Source organism: Melanotaenia boesemani, chromosome 4, assembly GCF_017639745.1.
Source record: "Melanotaenia boesemani isolate fMelBoe1 chromosome 4, fMelBoe1.pri, whole genome shotgun sequence".
In the NCBI taxonomy this organism is placed as follows: Eukaryota; Metazoa; Chordata; class Actinopteri; order Atheriniformes; family Melanotaeniidae; genus Melanotaenia; species Melanotaenia boesemani.
Window position 1 is genome coordinate 27,767,767 of NC_055685.1, and position 23,432 is coordinate 27,791,198.

The following is a 23,432-nucleotide window of genomic DNA, read 5'->3' on the forward strand; positions in this document are numbered from 1 at the left end:
CAGATTTGTAAATATTTATTGTTTTATTACAGTTAAAAAGATGTATGTACATACAGAACATCGCCAAACATGGTCATTTTCAGTCATTTGCAAAGTAACACTCTGCAACTAGTTGGTTTCAGGATAAATGTCTTACAATGGGGCGGCATTGATTAAGTTTGTCATTTACAACCAAGCACATATTTTGTTTTTTTCCTTTTGCCAAGTAACTCTTAGTAAAGGCATATATCCAAAAGAAAAAAAAAAACAGGAGGGAGCTGGCAAAACAAAGTGTTAATCTGCTGTTCTTAAATCTAAAGTTCCTGCTGTCAACTTTACACAGGGAGGAACACCTCAGACTCGATCTTGGTCACTGAAGACTCACGTAGAGGTAGTCATGTCTGCATCTACTCATCCAGTCAATGGATGAAAACTTTGCTTTACACATCAGTTCAATTCAAGGACCCACATCCCTTTAGTGACAAAAAAAGAAAGAATGAAAGAGAAATGATTATCTGTCCTTGTCAGCTAAATCAAATTGGCAGAAAGGTTCTGTCTGGTGCACATAAGGCAGTCACGTAAACATTTGGGAATATTATAGAAGAGCCGGATTCAGATAAAAGAGCAGGCTACTTCATATTAAAGAGCAATTCCACCAAAAACTAAAATAAAGATTGATTTAAAAATTTGGTCATTTACGAAGCCACGCGCTCTAATGATGGAGCTCATCCTTAAAAAACACTAAGTCCTTTCTGAAAACTAAATTCCTGCTGTCCTCAAAATAGATGTAAAACAAATGTCTACTTAAGTCTGAATAAACTATTAAATATCCAACACAGTATTTGATCGTCAACTCGGCATTTAAACCTGATATGACTTGTGAGCAGAACACAGAAGAAGAAAATACTAATCTGCCTTCACAAAACAACACAACTCAGATTTGGTGGAATTCCCCTTTAATGCCACAGACAAGTGAGACGCAAGCTACTGCACAGCCACCTGGTAGCATTAGGACATTACTTTCCGATGTACTTTGTCTTCATGTAAAACTCATCACATTACAGATTTTGTAATACTGAGTCTACCGTAACATCAGATTACAGAGTAAAAGGAAAAATAAGAAGGAAACCAGAAATTTACATTGTAATGACCAGTTGCTTGTCATTAAGTACAGTCAGTGGCCATAGACACGAGGAATAGCCAAACAAACACATAAAAAAAGACCATTAAGGCTGCTCGTCAATGTAGATTAAGTAGGATAAGCATTGCCACACAATGCTTCAACACCTTTTGCAATTTACAAAAAGGGAGCATTTGCAAATACACCAAACAGCCATTAAATTGAAGTCTTCTATGCAAAACCGTTCGATTCTGACCCAGACAAATCATGTCAGATGTGTTTGAACATGCTTGTTACCTGTACAAAACAACCAGGCAAGAAAATGTCAAGTTGAATGATCCAGAAACAAAACAAAAACAAAGCATAACGACTTGATTTTGAGATGCTCCCTATGGCCTAAAATCACAGAATAGAAAAATAAACACAAATACTCCAAAAATTTTGGATGCACCAGTATGCAATACATAATCATCATCACTTTGATCCAGCAACAAGTTGCACCTGAATGAACCAGAGGTGATCTCAACCTCCTCCAGGACATTACAACTTCATTCCACGATCTGATAAATGCTCTCCTGTCCACCGGTCTGGTTCAGGTTCAGCCTCTTCTCCTGCAGCCCTGTGTTTTCACACTGGGACTCTCTACGTTGCAAAATGGCACAAGATTTAAAACAGAGACTGAATGTAAAAACGGGTCACAGCACTCACGCTGCATACCTAATGCACATCTCACTTTTGAGTACTCATTGAAGGCATTTTTCACAATAGTTTACAGCTTAAAGTAAATACACACACACAAAAAAAGAAACTTCCAAAGCTTTTTTTTTTTATATAAAACCCAGGAATGCAATGCCTCCGGTGTGTTGTTGAGCGTGAACACAGAAAGCCCTTTTTACAATTGTTTTGTCTTTTTCCGACAGTCTTGTACTATAACTGCGTTAAGCTCAAATATGCACCTTGTGTTGTCTCATCGTTGTGTCCGAACGATTTGATGTGTGTGAAAACCACTGGGACCCAGCGCAAAAATCGCAAAGGTCAGTGGATTTGTCCCTCATTAGTGAAGTCTGGTATCAATGTTGGGAGTGGATCGTTGTCCCGCCGTCTGCCCTGCCCGGCTCCCTCCGTCTTCAACAGCATACGTTTAAGTCCATGAAAAGCAGCAACAGGTTCTGCTGGTAAATTAGAAGCAGCGTTTCGTTGTTTCCCCCTCAAATCCGACCCAACCCTGAGGTGAGCTGTGGCACTTTCACCGCTCAGACCTCCCGTGGAGGAGACTGGACTACTGAAACACACCAAGCTGCTGCAAAGAAAGTAGACCCACACATTTCCACACAAAACTGAATCATGACTGGATGTAAAACTGGGGTGTAAAACATATTGGGAGGAAGAAAAAAAAATTGCCTTTTGTTGATTTTCAATGTACAGTCACTTGAAATAATACTAACTGAATACACGTTTAATTTCAACAATCAAGGTGAATTAATTTAAAATAATGCTCCTCTGGACCACAATAAACCATTTTTGTTGTGATGGAGAAAGCAGGATATGGGAATCTTATAATGTCTCACATCCATGGAGCCCCTTGGACAGTTCAAAGACAGCAAGCTCCTTTAAGATCGACAGGATAAAATTTCCCAAGAAAGTAAATAGCATATTCTGAGACTCAATATTTATAGTTGGTACAAATTTACACAAAATGTTTAACAAAAAGAAAAAAAAAAAACAAAATGCCCCCATTTTAAGAAAGAAAGAGAGAGAGAGGCTGTTGTACATTTGCCTTAATATAGACGATGCCAATGTCCTTAAAAAAGTGCACAAGAGCAGCAGCGTTGCTGGGACAGTGTGGGACAAAAGATACTGTTAAAGAATTAAATTATAAATCAATATAAACCACGGAATAGTTTCCATTATGGAATTAGGATTAGCAGACCCTGTCCAAAATAAACAAAACAAAGATTAAGAATATTAACAAAGAAAAGTTTCATGGAGGAGTTACCTGTCAAGGTTTTATTATCAAATATTTTTGATACTCTAATACAATCACCACTTTCTCCAGAGACTTAGAAAATGTCTTAAAAAACGTCTGATATGTTGGTCAATGATCAACTGGATGACAGCTAAGAATCCCAACACTGGAGATAATATCAAACAAGTAAACTAAAATTGCACTCAAGGCAACAATCAGAAATGTATACATGTAAAAAAAAAAAAACTTCTCTCATTTAGCCCATCATCTAAATGCTTTTACCCCCACATTCCCTGTCCCACCCCCAAAATACCTATTTGTCTGTCAAAAAAAAAAAAAAAAAATCAATATACAGGGAGCCATCACACCAATTAAAAAAAAAATAACTAGTATTTTTAAAAAAAAGTCCCAAGTCCCCTCCCCTCAGACATGTTTGATTGCCATTTCTCAGTTTTGTATACCTACTGCTGCTATTTGTTAAAAAGGATCCGATTTTACAGCTGATATCTCTTGCATGACGGATTAATGGTATACTTAAAAAAGGAGGGGGAAAAAGGAAAATATTAAAACAGCAGTAATAATAATAAAAAAAAAAAAAACATTGAAATTATCTTTGTATTTTCATGGAAAATTGAGTTTAGAAATGATCCGCTGGATCACTCTAAACATAGGCACAGTTTTTTTTACTTTTTCTTTCCTGTAACATTTAAGGTAAAAAATAAAAAAGGGACGATAAAATATGAAATGCAAAAAGAAATTATAAGCACACCATCTTTAGACCTTTGTTCTCTGTGGTCAAGAAGCAATTAACATAATTTATGATCAGGGAAGATTGTGTTATTAAAAAAATCAAACAAAAAGAATAAAAAGATGTCAACATTTAAAAGTACAGCAGCAGCAGTAAATGAGAAGTTCCAAAGACTTTGTTTTTGCATACAGTTGTATCCTTGCTCACATAACAGATGCTGTAATAACTAAATACATTGGCAATGGGAGCACAGTTGATAAGGTTGAAGGACTTGCCATTTAGCTCACAGTTACTCAATATATATATTTATATAACTTTATATATTCTCAGTTTTGGCAAATACGTGGAAATATTTTCCTCTTGCATGAGTCGGAATGAAAGATAAGTGGGGTTTTGATGGCTGGGGTCCTGAAATGACCTTAATAGACTGTGGAGTAACACACGCGGTCTCCAAAGATCTGCCTTGTTTCTGCCCAAGAATGAAGAAAAACAACTTCCTCATAAAACCTCCCGCTTTGTATTTGCCCCTGACACAGATTGTGGTGAGTCTGTTTTCTTTACAGTGTATGATACAGGTGATGGGGGCAGGCAGGCGAAAGGGTGCAGAGTAAACTGAGGTGCTGGAGTTGCGCAGGACTGACGCTGAGCCGCTCTAGGCTCAGACCATGGCACGGTACGGTCCCTGCATCTTGAGGAACTGGATGATAAAGGAGGGGCCTCCTGCAACAATCTGAGGCGGCAGGTGGGTGAGGGGACAGTTCTCGATGCTCATGATGGACAGCTTGCTGCAGAGGGCCAGCTCAAAAGGGAGACTGTGCAGGTTTGGGTTGTCGTTGAGGTACAGTTCCTCCAAGTTCTCAAGGGTGCCTGAGGACAGAAACGAGTGGAGTTCAGTCTTTTACTTGACACCACAGACATCATCTAATTTAACTAGTAAAACAAAGACTTTCTTAAAAAAAAAAAAATCCTAGCATATGTATGTCAAAAAAATGCCTCCAAAATACTCAACCATTTGACATCACAAAACAGAAAATCCTCATAGAAGATTTGCCAACTTTCCATTAAAACCATGTCCTATCCTTGAAAACCATCATATAATTAGCCATGCATTCTCCACTAGTAGCTATCTGCATATAAGTTTGCTAAACCTGTAGCTAAGGGAGAAGATTTTTTTATAACATACCCAGCTTTAATTGCAAATATTTCAGTTTCAGGGCAAATGAGATGGAATTTACTGGCCAGCTCATTTGCGTGAAACCAAAAGAAATTGTTTTGTGCCAATTTATCTGTTAAAAGAGCTTTAACAACAAGAAATAGGGAGAGGAAGAGAGGGAGAAATGAAAGAGAGAAGATGAACCTTATTGGTAGTAATTTAGTTGTGCCTGAATGTGAGATTTACTCATCAATAGGCCAGTTTGACATGCAGCAAAGGATCCCAGACCAGGACTCAAACACAGTCCTGTTATGCTGAGGTGCCCCAGCCTATGTACATGTCCTTGGCAACAACTTTTTTTTTTTTTATTTAAAGTGGTTTAAAATTCTCAACATTCGTTTACAAGTAGAAGAAACAGATTATGAGAGGACGAAAAAACCATTAAAAGGCCATGAAAGTGTGACGAAGACCAGTCTGCCACAGGCTGCAGGGTGATTAATGTAAAATCTTTAGTGAGCCTGCAAGTTTAAAATATTACTAAATCTAAAGAGTACGCTCTCTTGACTCCGGAAACCTGCATGTTGCTTGATTCTTTGTCCAATTTAAACACGCTAAAAATACATTCACCTTCAACTGCCTCCTCCACACATTTTAATCTCTGGCTTAACCTTTAACCTCAGCTGTAACCTACCTATCCAGGTTCAGCCAATCACAGAAGAAAAAGCCAGAGAAAGGTCACAATGAACTGTTAATCTCTTGAATCCTAATAGCTATATTAAGCCTAAATGAGAACATAAAAAAAAATATTTTTGTTATTTAAGAGGAGATTTCTGAAATGTGAAGCAAAGCACAAATTAAAAATAAGGGCAGTAAACCTTGATCCCTCATTTAAACATCAATACCACATGTAAAAACATGGTCTAACGCCTCCGGGTAAGCTGATCTCTGATCTTGTTCAAACCTGTATGTCAGCTGGTCGAAGACCCCTGGATCAGTTCTGGATCCCTACAATCACTTCAGGACACTTTTGTGAAGTACTTACCAATCTCCTCAGGAAGATGTTGCAGCAGGTTCTCGCCCAAACCAAGATGGGTCAGGTTGGTGAGGTGGCCAATGCCTCTGGGTAACGTAGTCAGCTGATTATTTGTCAACACCAATTTCTGTAGAAATTGATGAAAATGGTTTAAATATGGATTATATTCAAACTATGCCGTTTCTACACAAAACAGCCACACTAACATTCAAAGCATTAAAAATAAAAATATTAAGGGGCAGGTCCAAGATGGCAAGCCAAAGTATAAGAACTGCAGAAATTTTAATATTTATGTTAGTGCCCCACTGTAATTACAGAATAACATTAACTATACATAATCAAACAGTCTACTATAGGAATATCTCTGCAGTTGTTAAATTCTAATCATTTAACATCTAGTTAAACAAGGAATCCTGCAAGTAGTCAGACCCCTTTACATTGTTGTACACGTTATATTGTGGATTTAGCATTAAGTTAGTCAGATTATATGTAGACCCTTCATTTTGGCTGTTCATTGAAGCCCTTTTGGTAATAAGGTTAAGTAATTACAGCCAAGTCTCCACAAGCCAGAATTTAAGGCAGTTTATCCCTTTCTTCCAGGTAGATGCTTGTAGGTCATGAGGAAACAAGCCATCTCCTTGAACTGCAGTACTTGACAGAAAGTCAAGAGTAAACCAAACAGCTTCATGCAAACTTAAGTGGTGTCCAGACAGACAAACAGTTGTGTAGCAAACCAATTAGAGCAACTCTAGGTTTCGTCATTCTTAGGCCTTTCCTGTATTTGCACTACATTCACTCCTCTCAAAGGTTTGAAAAGTATCTGTATTTCTGCTTAGAAACACTCGCAGAGACTTAAAGCTCACATTAGAGATCAGTGCTGTTCCTTCAGTAGAGCTGTGTGCCCTGTGACACAGCTACATGTGAAATCCTTAAGAAATAACAAAATGTTGCGATGACGGACTGCAGCAACTGATCTATGTACTTTTTATGCCATTTATACATGTTGACGTTGCAAAAAAAATGGTATGTGGTTTTTTTTATTATCCTAACACACCAATAAGCCTTCCTATTGGCAGCTTTGAACTATCAGTTTATACACTCAGTTCAACTGTTACACACACCATCTTACAAAGTAAGTGTATTATCTCCAATGATGAGTTAGCAAATATTCATAGGACTGATTATGTGCAGTACAGTCTATTTTCAGTCATCACTGCTTGAGGTACACAAACTTAACATAGTTGCATTGCAAAGGAATGCAGTAACACAAACATATAAACACTTAAATCGTCAAACGCCTTTAGAAAGGCTTTACATTGATCAAATGTAGTACGATGAATTGAGCAAAAGCTTAGAACAGCCATGTGCTGAACATTTACTTATACTAGAGTTAAATTTGCCTGATCAGACTAGAGATTCTAGTCAATATCTTCTGGGTAATAGTTCTATCACAGCCAGCAAAGTTTGAAGTGGACTTCTGAGGCTTGGTTATAAAGACTATCCTGATGCTCAGCCTTGTGAAGAGTCCTTCTGGATTCATACTTCAGTTTCACATTTGCAGCAGGAATCACTCTAAGATTCAGAAATAGGTTTATAGTCTAGCCCTGATCCAAGTCCACAGAGTTTTCTGGATTTGGTTTTCAGTGTTCCCCCTCTCCTTATGAAACAATTTGCTAGGAGACTTTCTGTGACATAAAGAGATGTATGTATAACAGATACCACATCTGTTACTCTGTGTCAATTACATACGTTTTAGGGAATTCACATGCTTGCAATTCATCCATCACCCATATTGCAGCATGGTAGCAGGCCCATACATCCAGGGAGTCATAAAAGAAAATCTTCAGCAACAAGAACAACAAAGAGTCCTGCAACAGATGGTATAACCCCCACAGAGCTCTGATCTCAACATGCCAAGCACCTTGAAAAACTGTGTGCAAGTACACCAAGAAGTACTGTTGTACTTTCATAAGGCGGTGCTGTTACATCACATACTGTTTATTTACAGTTAATTTCTTTCCCCCCCATTTGCTCTGCTTTTTATCAAGTTCAGCAATAAATAACGACTACATCCCAAAAAAATGTGCAAAATGTGAAGGGGTCTGAATTCACTGTGTGCCAGATCACTGCCCATTCCGCCAACTGTGGACACCAACTGTGATGATTATCTAACGGGTAGCCAGCATGTCCAGTAATCTGTTCCTTAAAAGGCTAACAATATCTCTATATAGTGATGATTTAAGCTCTCAGTTTTAGTTTGGTTTAATGACAATGCACAAATTTGGGTGTCTTTTCATCCTTTTACACAGAGTTTTGCATTGCGGGTCTAATGAGGTGCTGGGTAAAACTCTGACTTCTTACAAAATAAGAAAATGTTAAAAAAAAAAAAAAAAAGCGTATTAAAATTTTATTACAAGAAAATTTGGGGAAAATTTACCTGTAAATCTTTCAGGTATGCAATCTCATTTGGTAGACATTCCAACTTGTTCTCCTCCAGGTCAAGCTCTCGTAACTTCCTCAAATTCCCAATACCATGCGGTAACTTCTTGAGAAGATTATTGGACAATATTAACACCTGAGAAGACAATGAACAGAACTTAAGTGACAGGTTGGGATTCTATAAAATATTTTATTTTTACATGAATAAAGCATTTCCTTCTAATATATAGGTACATATTTTTAACTTGAGTTATTTTGTACTTTAAATGAAAATACTACCTGTGACCTCTTATGCTGTCCAATGAATTTGGTTGCTTTTCTCTATATTACTACATTGATCTAACATGTTGCAATTTTTCTCCTTTTAGTGGTCAACACTCTGAGCTGCATCACTGTTAGTTTTTTGAGTTTCTCTCCTCTCATTTCCAAGACATTTTCAACCTAACTATTTATTTGCCTTGAAATAAGTCATTGATCTCTGCTTCTGATTTGTAGATAGATCTCTGATGTCAGGCAGTAAGAAGAAGCCTGCTTGTATGAAACAGAGAAACCAAATTTGCTTGTTTGCTGTGGGACTGCAGCTATAGATGCAGCTTTAGGCCTGACAACGCATTTAACTTCTCATTAAGCGTGTGCGTGTATGTGTTACTGAGAGCTGCTGTAACAGCACCAGGTATGATGTTGCCAACTCAACACAGTTAAAAAGACCAGAGAGATACGTCTCTGTGCTGAAATAGAGACATAGTGTCTTGCATATTAGTCTGTTTTGACTTCTGTTTTAGTATCATACATGTAACTTAAATACAAGATTAAATGTATGTAAATCACAACATTAAAATGCTGCAACAAAAAAATACTAGATCCATTTTAAGCTGTAATGCAACTCAGAAATTACAACAGCGACGGCAGATCCACTTGTTTAGCCGTGTGTGTTCCCTCTATGTGCATGGAGAACTACTATGACAGGAGAAACACTGTGTATGCAAAACTCACCTCTAGGGAGACAAGACCACAGACATCTTCTGGGATCTTAGTCAGCTGATTGGTGGCCAGGTTAAGTTCAACCATGCTAGTCCATGTGCCAAAGTCCAACGGCAGAGATGTTAACTGGTTGTCCTGATGAAGACAATGACATACCTTTATAAGCATTATAACAGGGAGGGTCAACACAAGGACAGCACTGTTTCCGAAACAAGAGCACTGTGGCAAGCATGTTATCTGGTGCTAAGAAAATATTTTCAGGCAGTTTGTAAATACAGACATACAAGTTACAAGTTAGGTTTTTGCCTTTAAATGCCTGATAAAAATTTAATTTTAGCAGCAACAGACAACTGAAACACATCTCTCTAAATATAACAACTGCATCGAACTCAACTATTGAGCAAGCACTGACAGTTTGCATAAACCTGGAAACACATTTTCTAAAAGTAAGTGCAGTATTTTACTTTAACGTGTCTTAGGTTTCTTTTTTTAATTATGAAACTCTAAATATGGACAACTAGCTTTAAAAAGACAACAATAAATCAATCATTAAACCTTGTTTAGTTTAAGTGTATAATATCCAAGTTAAACAACAAAAAAGATGATCTGACCAAATGAACAGATAAAGAGGAATACCTTCATGTTAAGCTTGCTTAACACTTTGGCCCTAGAGAAGATACCAAATGGGATCTTGTTGATACGGTTGTGCTCCATGTTGAGGGAGTAAATGGTGGAGAACTGGGATGGCCCACCCACAGGGTACGACTGGAAGCAGTTCCTTGCCAGTGTTAGACTTGTCAGGTTTACCAAACTTGACAGCAGGCCCTGACAAAAACAAAAAACAGAGACATCATGCTATCCAGACAGGACTCTCTCATCGTTGCATTCGCACAGCAGAAACCTTTTTCAGAAAATAATTTCTTTGGAGGTCCTTTTCTTGACTCCTTAAAATTTTCATCACAAGAACCAGGAAGTATCAACCTTGCAAGGCTGTACCTTTAAGATTATAGAGAACCCCTGGAGTAGGTACTGCAGCAAAGAACATTTCTTATTGGTCAAGTATTCCCAGCGTTTAATTTTCACCTGTCTGTGTCCTTTTTACATTTAGTCCCCACCATAGCTAAAAAGATCTGTTGTTTTAAGTTGTACTATAGAAAAACCTGTTGCTAAGCAAAATATTTGAACTCATACATTCATGCCGACTTCATTCAAATGGGAACAATGAGAATTTAAAAAGAACTGATCTATATAAAAGGCAGGAAAAGGTTATAAAAAGTCAATATCTGATTTTTTTGTATTTTAACCCATAAGAGCCCAATGTGACATATTTGTTACATACAGTTTCTGAGACATTTTGCTTCAATCTGTGGTATAAACTTTGCTCAAAATCCTGTTGAACACAATCTGATACTTGTCTTCTGTCCCCAGAAGCAGAAAACCACATTATAATATTTTTAATGTATCACATGGTAATAAATGGTAGATACCCGCCTTTTGTTCTTTTTCCTCTCCCTTCTATTTCTCTTTTTAATATTGTAGAAGCTTTTATTTTGACTGCTTGTACCCCTCAGTATCTTTTTTTTCTGTTTGTCTTTTGTTAACAAGAAAATAATTTTCTTTACATGTTGGGTGTAGGCTCTGACATGACACGGGTGTTATCTACTGTGCCATTTCATTAAGGCTGAAGAAAACATTTGATAGAATAATAAAGAAAAAAAAAAAGGTTTTTACTAATCAGTATTTACATGTGACATCAAAGCCTGTGTTCTTCTTACCTCTGGTAACACTGAAATGTTGTTGTTTTCAAGGTTTAGCTCCTCCAGTTCTCGACATTTGGCTAATGATCTGGGGATGGCTGACAATCTATTATAACGCAAACCTAAGCGGTTTATGCTTGCCAGATTGCCTGAAAGCAAAAATGAAACTGAATTAATTTCTCTTATAATCCTTCATGAGTTTTTTTGGTTAAAAAAAAAAGGAAAAAAACAAGCATTACAAAATAACATACTGAAAATAGCTGCTTTTAAGACCTATAATGTATGGTTTGCTCCAAATACCTATAGTCTCTGGAAGGTCCAACAACTCATTGTGCTGCAAGTCGAGGTTGGTTATCTGTGTGCAATTTCCAATCTCCTTCGGTAGATGTTCCAACTGATTATGGGCAACATCCAGCGTAATGAGGTTACATAGCTCCCCTGCAAAAAGATCAACAATTAATACAGATAATTTTCAAATCAAGATGCAGATACAGGCATGACTCAAAGTACAGTTAGTGCACATAACGACAGCAAGTCTCACAGCATGATTATCTTTGATGCAAATAGAACAAGGTTCAGGGAGGGCATCTACTCAAGTGACCTTTAGCACTGAGTTAACAGTACGAGAATGCCATGAAACAATACTCACAGAATAATGAAAGTGAAATACATTATGAAAACAATTTCTTGCACTCGGAATGGGAATGAACATTTTGTTGTTTTAGACCACTCGACCAAAAGTTTGCTTTTTGTTCCCTCTAAAAATCTGAAGCATTAATTGTGTCCTGGTGATGAGGTTTGACTTACCGATCTCTGCAGGTAGCTGTTTAATCTTGTTCTCACGGATGCTGAGCATAGTGAGCTTGGACAGGTTTCGGATGTCTTTCTCCACTGTTGTGATTCGATTGAAGCGCAGATACAGCGTGGTCAGAGATGTCAGGCGGTAGACGACAGCCGGTATCTCTCTGAGCTTGTTGTGCCGGAGGTCAAGCATTCGAAGCTTCTTCAGGGAGTCCAGGGAGTCAGGCAAACTGGTCAAGGAGTTTTCACTGAGGGCCAAAGTGACCAGACCTGATAGGCAACCCACCTCAGCTGGTAGGCTCTGTAGCTTGTTGCTGTATAAGTAGAGTTCTGCCAACTGAGTCAGCTCCTTAATGGAGGTGGGCAGCATGTGAATGGACCGTTTAGATAGGTCCAGTCTCATGGAGTTTTCCTCCCGACACTTGTTAAGTTCTTTGATAACCTCTGCATTACTGGATTTCTTCCGTGTACCTTGTGCTGGGTTTGGCCGTTTTATCGTATTGTCAACAGAGAAGGCAACACCTGGTGTTGAGCTGCTTGTGTCCTTTTTTCCTTCTTTGGCCTCTTTCCCTTTGGTCTTTGTTTCTTTACCACCATCTTTGACTAAACTGGCCAAAGCCTTGGCCTCCTTTTCCCTTTCTTTACCTGCTGGACCACCTTTGGGGTCCTTTTCTTTTGAATCTTTTTCTTTGCCTAAAGTACTACTCATGTTGACGTTATCGGCCCTCTGGCAGAGCTGCTCATGGGACTTTCTTGTTGGGTTACTTATTAAGAAACAAAGGGACACAGGCAGCTTTTACAGAAAACATCCCCATGCAGACCAACACATTTACAATTACCCTTTAAAAAATGGCCTTGTGATCCAAAAGTTTTTGGATGCTAGTGATACTGTCTTGCTTCGCTAAAATGCCGTGAGAAAAATAATCCTTCGAAGTAGGGGATTCATGGCATCCAGGGGCCACATGCTTGAGTGTTTGAACTGCATACAATCGTAGGACCTTCGGAAAGAAGTTCTTGAAAGGTGCAAAGTTCGTCAAGTTTCAGTTTTAAAACCGTCCAACGTTTGCTGTGGGGAGAAAAGAAAGAATTTTGTTCACAATTATAATTTGTCTTCACACTTTTCAAACATTATGAGCATTTTGAGTTTCACCTGTTGAATGGCTCTGCCTAAAAATGTTGTGGTCTTAGCATCTGTTTACTTTCTCATTACTCGTTCTAGCAGTTTTAACAGTAAGAAACAGTTGTTTTTGTTTTTTCTTTTTTTTAAATTCTGTACATTTAGAGCATATTTACATCTGGATGGTCCCCTGGACTTTCCTGGGCGAAAAATTCCTAAAACTTTCACACCTTCGTTTAGTTTGCTTTTACAGTACACTTTACTCAAGCAGACCAAGCTACCTGAACGTCATGCAATTACAACAACTGCTCACTAGGGGCGATATTCCCAGAAACAACCAGTAACCAAGAAGCCAGAAGAAAATTTCTGATCGGAGAGAACCAGAAATTGATCACTCACTGCAAGTAAACAATAAAGCAACAATAAATTTAAGCAACCTTGGGAGTTTCTGTTTTTACTTTGGTGTTCCAACCTAATACAATTTTTTTTTTTTACAAGAATCTGTCCAGTATGAACAGCAGGAGAGGCAGCGAGTATGGATGCACATTCACACTGCTCCAAACAAACCGTAGTATCCGTGGAAGCGGACCAGTTTGTTTAACGAGGGCCAAACAGTGCCAGTGTAAATGCACCCTTAGAATTAGCTGTAAACTAAAAGGAAGTTGCACATCAACTTCTTTCTTCTTGTATTGAGTACAGGCCAGACTACGCTTCCGCAACGAGAAAAAGTTGGAAAGAAATAACAAATGAGCTCATCTTGCATACAGTAAAAAGTAAACCAACAAGCAAAGGGCAGTTTCAAGGACGATAGACTGGTGACATTCAATATAAGTGACACAGGCCGAGAAATTGAAATGGGATTTCTTTCTTGTCCCCCTTAATTTTATTTTGTGGCTATTTCAGTAACATCTTAATGTCAAAGGAAAACATTTGCATGCCTAGAAGAAAGTATGCTTTCCTGCATCACCAAATCAACACCGGACTTCTCTTTTGACAGATATTACTCATGATATTATTAAATATTACAAATACACTTACACAGACTATATTACACACTAATTTCAAGTTGGATCTTCAGTGATTTAAGTGTACAATGTAAGATAAATTAATTACAAATAAATACTAAGGCTATTAAAGAAAAAAAAAGGAAGGAGTCTCATACCTTGACAACAAACAATAAAAACACATCTCGGGGTCAATTTGCATCATTAAAAATATGACACCAAGTATACTTCACTAGACCTAAATGATCTGTTTAATATACCAAGATTAACCTACCACTATCTTCCATTAAACAAGTATGGGCCAGTGAGTTTATTTGGGGGGCAGGAGACAATAATTTCCAACAATTCTTTTCCAAAACGATACAAAGACAAAACAAAAAGTCCTTTGGATCTTTACATGACAAACAGAGCAAGTCTCTCTTTAGTGGCCTGTCTCTGTTTAGTCTCTGTTGCTGCTGTGTCAAGCTCTTCAGCCCTAGTACAAGCTAATCTGTGGCAAAAAGAGAAGCAGGTTTGGCTCAGGATCTGAGCTAAAAGAAAAGGTTATGACTGCTGAGAGAAATCTTTAGAAGTGGCCTTCAAAGCATGAAGTCCCCACCACAACAGGTCATGTGACCTTTTGAGTAAAAGAAATGCTCAGTGAATTGTAGCACCCCTTACATGACAGCATACCTTACAGTGTTGTGTAAATAATCAAGTGGATCCATTGCTCTTTTTACTTATCGTAAATAATGAGATGGGCATCCAACATGGACTGTGATAGGCATACTTGTGTGCTAAATTATAAACATTAAATGAGAATAACCAGGCCAGGAACAATGCTGGGGTCATGTAAACTTTACTGCACAAACCATTTCCTTTTATGGTTGTACTCTTTGTGCCTGTCTTAATAAATCACTGTCGCTACAACTAACTGCATTTAAAATCATCTGCAGAGATTTCTCTCCACAGGGAGCAATGTTTGCTCCCTAAATCCGATTAAAGACGAAAGGAAAACTTTTTCCCTCAATTCCAAAGTTTATTGATGATCATCTTGACACTTAATTTTAACTAATAACATTTATTTGATTATTTTTAAAAGAACTTTTGGCCTTTAGTCACATCAAATCATGAAAACAAATATTAATAAAAGTAGAATATGTTTGTTTTTAGTGGTCTCAGCAAAATAAATTTACAATTTAATATTGAAATGACTAGAATAGCTGTCACTTTAAAAGGAAGAAGGCAAGATCAACAATACCCATTTGAAATCGATTTGTTGAAAAACCACAGAATTGCAGGTTTGTCATATTGAGTCAATTCTTGAAGCAGGTTAAGGCCATGGGAGCCATCATTAGCACTGTGTGGCTATGTGAGATATATCTGACAAATGCTGTTAAGTAAAAAAAATAAATAAATAAAATTTAAAAGAAAAAACAGAAAAGTAAAGCTTTCTGCCACAGTACTTATATACAATACTTTATCTCTCTCAAATCATAATAATGCATTAAAAATATAGTATACAACAGAAATGTTTTGTTTGTTTTGTTTTTGAGGATTTTCTTCCCCACATGTTCAATAAAATCTGTTAAATATATTAGCATATCCTCACATTAGCTCACTGTTGCCAAATAAACATAGTCCATCGGGTAACATTACTGTATACCTACAGCCTCACCTAGCAAGCATTCAGTTAGTCATTCCCCACAAAATCTGTAACACAACAATCATAGTACTGGATGGGCTGGAACAAGCAATGGTGAAAGGGTAAGGAAATTAAATAACTCATTTGTTGTGCATGAAAATAGTGGAAAGCCAAATAATTCATTGTGCTTTGATATGAAAAATGAAATACAAATATATATTTTAACTGTTAATAGCCTTTACGTTGCCTTTCAAAGCTGAACATTTTACTGATATATGCATGTGCATGTATATGAGAGAAGTAGGGTTATTTATATACTATATATTTGGATGTGTGAGGGCTTGTGTGTTTAATATGCAAAGATTTTGTTGTTATTATTATTATTATTATTATTATTATTATGTAAAGCATATTGTGCTGCTTCGAGAAAGAAAAGTTCCTTATAAATAATAAATAATAATTTGATTTGATCTAATATTTTAAAGATTTCATGTTATTTTGGACCAGGATTTTGAATTATGATTAATTAATCATGTTAAAGTGACAAAACTTGCAAGCACTTTGTTTATTCCACTCTATTAGTCAAAGAAATGATAAGGCTTTACTTAAAAAAATGATCTGCACAAAAAGCTAATGTGTGTCCATCAACACTACCACAGCACTACCATAAAGGGCTTCCTAAACTTACTGCATACACACTAATGGCGTTTCCATTAAGGATATCTTGGGGATCATCTACTACTGCCAGTGCAATTAGGCAAGAATAGAACTCTGGAGTTTTCATTTGCTTATCCATTAGAATGCATGTAGAATCACCATTCCAGATCACCATCACCAGACACGCACCAACTTTAGATAATCAGAGGACAAATAAAGCAACCTGTCTCGAGTATTCTGATGTGACACCAGACTTGGAGGAATGGAATATCGAGACCTTGTGCATCCGTGTTGTTGCGAGTTACTATTCATTTTTATGCCATATAAACCTGGTCTGTCCGATATCACAATTTTCTGTGCAATATTGTTTTCAAAAACTGCAAAACTAAGGGTGAGGTGGCCGTCATTGCTACTGATACTACACAGTAGTCCACATGACCCAGGTACCATGACTGCTACGTGTGCAGATGACAAATTCTGAGAAACAGATTATCGACAAATCGGTGGCCACCAGATCAGGAAGTCAGGACGCCTTTGGAGATTACTTAATTTACATAATACGGACAGCAAGGGAAAACATACGATTGTTTTTGGTACTGTGTGATCATTGGTGTGACAATAATGCATAGACGTGGGCGATAGTAATATAACATTGTGACTGTTGATCTAACATCAACCAGTCAAGTTAACAAACGCGTAAGCACGAAAAATAAATTGACAAATATTAGCCAAACCAGCAAAGGAACTGTTCGGAAACTTATCTACGATGTATATAGCTAGAAGGATTTTCAAAATGAGAAAAATTACCATTGTCAAGTCTAGAAAAACACTGACAACAAGGCAGGAAATAACAGCTAAGCTAAACGTCAACAGCCAAGCAAACGTCAGTTATGCCAGGGTGCTAACTCGCTAACGTCAGCTAGCAAACAATTTAGCCCACCAGCTAACAGTATTTCAATGGCCGTTTTTCTCAAACGAGGAAGCGTAACATCGCGTTCAATATTATGACATTATAAAACGTAAGGCCATCGTTATACATCGTGAATGGTATCAGTGTTTCCCCTTACATATTTAATACTAGCATCCAGCGGTTAGCTTAATCTCAAGCATAGCTGTATTTAACGTAGGCCCGAAAAGAGGGGCTGACGGACGCAGACCGACCTGTCCACCGTGAGTTCGCCCGAGAGTAGAAATCTCTGCAGCAGCCAGCTGAACGCAGGCAGCGGACACCAAACGAGAATACCCGATACAGGCAGTTGATATCCCAAGCCGAGCAGCCACAGATGACACCCAATGCGTGGAACAACTCTAACACCAAATCCGTGTGCCGTCATCATACAGAAAATTAGTGGAAGGAAAAAGAGAAAACACTCTGAAAAACAGCGGCCATTCCGAAGCTAAACAAAAGAGTGCGTTGGTATTGGCCACCAAAAAATGACACTTGACTATTAAACACGCCGTCAGGAGAAGAAGACGCATTTATTTTCTTCTGAGTGTCGCGTAATTGTGTTGAGGGGGTAAAAACGTGCAGTGGTAATGTGATAAAATAAGTGATTTACCTTCAGAGGTGTGACTCCGCCATCCTCGCTCCTTCCTCCTCTTTTCCTACACTGCTGCTCCGCTCCCCTCCCTCTCCGGCCACCAAACTGCGTCATTCGCACGCCTAACCAATGTTATCACGAGACTTTCAAATACAATCAAATATTCATTATTTTACCAATATTTACATACATGACACATATATAGCTCGCAAGTGATGAAGGCTTTTTTTCCCGCTCATAATAACAAGAGATGTGATTATAATAAAGATGGAAACATATCCAGATTACACATATTATTTAATGAAACGTTATTCAAAGAATTACATTTTGTTCAATATACCAAACTGAAATTAAGTCACACATTTACTTGAATATATCCTCCATACACATACAATTTACTGCTTGGACTCATACAACATTATTTCCCCACTAAGGAAGTACCATGCACAAGCCTCTCCTCCTCCCTTTTTGCATTCCAGTCTGAAGTATAAATAGAATTTGTTGGGATTTCAAGTTCAAATTGATGATGTGAAATGAAAAAACTTAAAAATCCCACAAGATTTAAAAATAAAGAAAAAAGGTGGGGTGTGTTCCCACTCCCAATGTGAGTATTTTTTATCTTTTAAAAGTTGATGTGTATGAGCTTGGCAAACATAGTCACTGGGACTTTTTGCACATTCTTTAAGTTGGATAGATTTTGGTTATGTAATTCTATAAATTATCATTTGGATTGGGGGTTTGAGTTTTGACTAGGCCCTCCCAACACGTTTAAATTATTCCCCTTAAACCACTGAAGCGTTCATTTAGCTCTACATCAGTGTTCTGCTAGAAAGTGAACCTCCATCCCAGTTTCAAATCACTGAAAGCCTGAAACAGATTTTCCTCAAGAGTTTCATCGTGTTTAGCACTATTAATCATTTCCACAATTCTGACCAGTTCCCCGGTCCCTGCTAATGGAAAACATTCCTCTGTGTGATGCTGCATCCACCATGTCTCACTGTTGGGATGGAGTTCTTGTGATGATTAGAGTTGCACTTTTCAGAAAGTTCCATTTTACCACCTTCTCTGGCCAGAGGATGCTTTTCCATAAATGTTGTGCCTTTTGGACAACTTTTCTACAAGAAATACTTTTGTTTTTTGTTATATGTGGCCACTCTTCCATGAAGCACAGATCTGTGGAGAGTGCATTTTATAGTGGTCGTAACAGCAGCCTCCACTGTGGAACTTTCCAGCTCCATCAGGGTTATCATCGGTCTCTTTTTGCCTCTTTAATTAATGCCCTCCTTGCTCAATCTGTGAGTATTTGGTAAATTTCTCTCTTTAGGTAGGTTTGATATGGTGTCATATTCTTTCCATTTTGTGATTATGGGTTTAATGGAGCGCCACTGCACTTTCAAAGTTTAATTTATTTTTACTTTTATAACCCAGTCCTGATTTGTACTTCTCCATAACTTTGTCATTGTTTGGAGAGCTTCTTAAACTTCTTGGTGGTGTGTCTTGTTTAGTGGTGTTGCAGACTCTGGGACATTTCAGATCAATTGTACATATATTTAGATTATGTGGCACTTAGATTGGACACGGGTGGACATTATTTAACTGTACTTGCATAAACTGTACCAAGCTGACAAATAGAGGAGTTTCCTTTTATAAAAGGTCAACTTCAAATACTTAACACAGTTTATATTATAAATGCAGGCGTTTAGGTAACGTAACAAAAGTGAACATGTAATGCAAGAAAATCTCTGATATCAGCAAAAACCTTTATGAGTTTTCCTATTATTTGTAGCTAGCACATTTACAATAAGATTGTCATAAGATGATCAGTTTTGCAAGCACATCTACTTGTTATGCATGTGGCTATGTCTGTATGTCTCCACATCATACCAAAGGAAGTGAAAAAGCTTACTGAGATACTTTATGAAGATGAAGATAAAGATAAACACTCTTGCAGCAGTAATCAGAGGGCTGAAGGCCAACAAGAATGGTATCACGAATAGTGCACTACTTGTGCAAAAGAGAAGCGAGTGAATCAGGCTTATCAATGAAAATCAGTTTCTGAGGAGAGTTGAAACTACTATGTGTGATGTCCACGATAAAGCCCTTCATACTCCTAGGTACAAAACTTAAGATTAAAATTAGATAAAGAGCATGAAGATGTGCAGAAACAAAGCACTTTTTTTCTCACTTTTTGAATGGGTTTGAGTATGCTTTGTGTCAACTTGCAAGGGCTACTACTTTGAGTGGATAGATTTATGATGCTGGGTTGCAATGAATGCTAAAGATGTAGAAGGCACTGTAAATGGCTGTAGCTGGTTATACCAAAACTCTGGCTGACAATATCAGCTTAAAGAATAGGAATATTTCAGGACCTTTGCATTCTGAAGCCCACTGCTCAATTAAAAAAAAGAAAAAAGTCTATGGATGGATGGATGGATAGATGGGTGGGTGGGTGGAGCAAATGTTATGAACATGTCTTCAAAAGATTAGCACTATTAGGCACTGAACTGAAGAAATGAAATGTTTGAATCTTATTAGTACTGAAATATGTACTGACCTTAGTTTCACTAAGTTTTACAAGATGAAACTATAAACCATTAGCTTTTAATTAAGTTAACAAATACGCAAATGTTCAGCGTTGGAGTAATGCAGTCTCTGTAAGGTGTCTTAGTTTTGAGTCATTTCACATTTTAGTGACATTTCGCAGGTGTGTAGTAATATTTTTTATTTAAGAAGTACGATTGCTGGACACATGACTCTTCTTGTTGGCATATCAGCTGGCATTCAGTGTATATGCAATAGAGCTTCACATTTATATCGCACTGGATCATTTTAATAGTGCGTGCCAAAAAGACACACATTTTAATGACCACCATCTTGGCAAAGACAAAAGAAATACTTAAAATCACTTGTTATATAAAAGTATCACAAAGTACCACATGTTAAAGCAGAGACATAAATCTTTAAGTAGCACTTTTGTGGTCCTGAAGGTGGAGCTGGAGCAAATTCTAAATTGTCTGCTATGCTGATGTTACTTGTCATTTAAATTAATAAATCATGTTCCAATCCAAATTAATCTTTATCTATAAAGCACTTAAAAAACAACACTGTTGACCAAAATGCAGATGTTTTCTTTGATGATAATATGTGTCAGGGTAGAACTGTACAGTTACATAAGAAAAATCCATCTATCCATTCATCCATCCATCCATCCATCCATCATTTATAGCCACTTAATCTAACGCAGAGGTTGCAGAGCCCATCCTAAAAACTACCAGGCGAGAGGTAGGGCATACCCTGGACAGCTTCTCAGTCCATTACAGGGCAAAAGGAAAATGTTGAAAAGTAATGCACTTGATAAATATATTTTATTTTACTGTCCAAACATGCTAAAATGAATATGTCAAATTTTAAAATACAGAATATTTTTTTTCTTTTATGTTGCTGTTGCGAAAAACGTCCCCTAGTGTCAGTAAATCCCTGTGCCTACAGAAGAAAGTCACGTGATTCTTGCGGAAGTGTTGGCTTGACAACCGCTGTAATCTTTCCCTGCTGTTGAAGGTGGGTTTGTAAAAATTCAAATCCACATACATACATATGGTATACATTTGATCTGTTTTGTCACCTGACAGTGGGAATATACAGTTGTGTTGTGTGAAAGGCGGATAGAAAACGGCAAGATCTAACGGAAGGGTCTCGTAAATTATCCGGGCCTTCGTAGCTAACTAACATGCTAGCTACGTGGCTTCTGCTAATGTTTGTTAGCTCAGCAACTTCCTAAATCGGGTTGCTTCTATTGCTAAATGGAACATTTGGGGAGTTTAGGATAATGTAATTTATCAAATGTAAGATTTAAATGTATAATGTAAAAAAAAAAAAAAAAAAAGGAATCAGCGAGCGTTTAACATTCAAGATTCAAAATTCTTTATTTGTCATTATACAAGTGCAGGGCACAGGTACAACGAAATGACTTCCAGTACAGACTTTCCATTAGCTAAATGAAGCTGCATTACAGCTTCTTTTTAATAATTTTATATTTTTTCCGTCTGCTGATCTTCATTCGTGTGAACCTGTTAGTCGTCTTAATGTTAATAGTATCTTTTTAAATTTTATTTTATTGTTATTATTAAATCAAGCGTTTTGAGTCGTCAGCGTGATGCATAAGTTGCCATTCCTAAGCGTAGGGTCCCCAATACTTTAGTTTCTTGAATTTGTTTTTAGATTATGTTGGAAAGGGTTTAAAAGTAGAAACTATTTGCTTACCTTTCAGCACACACAGAAGACAGAATGCCAGAGGTCAAGTCAATATTCAGAGAAGTTCTGCCTAAACAAGGTTTGTATTGCAGAACTATTTGGACAGCAGCAGTTACAAAAGGTTGTTTGTGACGTTCAATATAACATGGGAACTGTTAAGAACTGTGCAAAAGCTTGCGCAATTAGTAAAATGATGCTCTGTTCTCCCTCGCAAGTTTGTGTTTAGAGCTCTAAACCATTGACTTTTATTGCAGTTATGTCATTTAGGTCAGTAACAAGCTGGGTAATTATTATTAGTATTATTATTGTTATTATTATGGTTATTGTTATTATTATTATTATCATATACCGTTGCTGCTACCATTATATACTGTTATTATTACACTGTTGCTTTTAGTATTATTATCTCACAAGTGCCCTATCTATCTATCTATCTATCTATCTATCTATCTATCTATCTATCTATCTATCTATCTATCTATCTATCTATCTATCTATCTACCTTTAGTTGTATCAGCAAATTATTCAGAGGCTGATCACACCATTTTTTAAGCAGTGGGTGACTAATATTACCAAACCAGCATATTTATCTTTAGATTTTTATAGTAATACAAAAGCTCTAGTTATATTGCCTAATTTCATCTGCCAATGCGCTGAAGATGCGGAAATTTTTATCAGATAATAGGGAAGTCTTTCATTATCTTTGCATCTGAGCCAAGGTTTGTTTTGTGTTTTTTGCCCCCCACACAGGACAGCTTTCTCTGGAAGATGTCCCTACCATGGTTCTGTGTAAGCCAAAATTGCTCCCACTCAAATCAGTCACCCTTGAGAAACTGGAGAAGATGCAGATGGAAGCTCAAGAGGCCGTCAAACAGCAGGAACTGGCAATGAAGGAGCAGATAGAGTAGATGTCGAGTGGAGAATTAGAACTTAGAGAAAGTTTCTCTTGATCAAAAACACAGATAAAGTGTGAGAAAGTGTTTGTGTATATTTGGCTTCAGAGCATGAGAGCAAAAGAAGAAAGGTGGGAGTTCGCTTTAAGTGTTGCTGTTGTTGTTTTATGCTGTGTAAAGTAGGAGACATTAGCCAGGAATTACATGTTAATGGTCAGTTTGTTTAGTATGAGCAACTGCTTGTTTGAATATTTATTAATTTTTGCATCTATAATTTTGCATTATTGGTTTCAGTAGCCACTCCCTTTCAGTGCTCTGAGTTGTAACCATGGTATGTACTGTGTTAGTATTCATACTCAAAAAACAGA

The 23,432-nt window shown here is 37.3% G+C and overlaps 1 protein-coding gene across 1 annotated transcript; it reads right to left on the reverse strand.

Annotated features, from left to right (window-relative positions):
- shoc2 (SHOC2 leucine rich repeat scaffold protein) lies at positions 1-18,013 on the reverse strand. The gene is made up of 9 exons (XM_041982184.1): positions 17,939-18,013; positions 11,984-13,043; positions 11,477-11,614; positions 11,195-11,325; positions 10,056-10,244; positions 9,432-9,554; positions 8,437-8,574; positions 6,009-6,126; positions 1-4,680 (listed from the first exon to the last, which is right to left on the reverse strand). Exons 2-9 carry the CDS (start codon positions 12,684-12,686, stop codon positions 4,472-4,474), a joined length of 1,749 nt encoding a protein of 582 aa, XP_041838118.1. The 5' UTR covers positions 12,687-13,043; positions 17,939-18,013; the 3' UTR covers positions 1-4,471.
- Between the last annotated feature and the right edge of the window lie 5,419 nt (positions 18,014-23,432).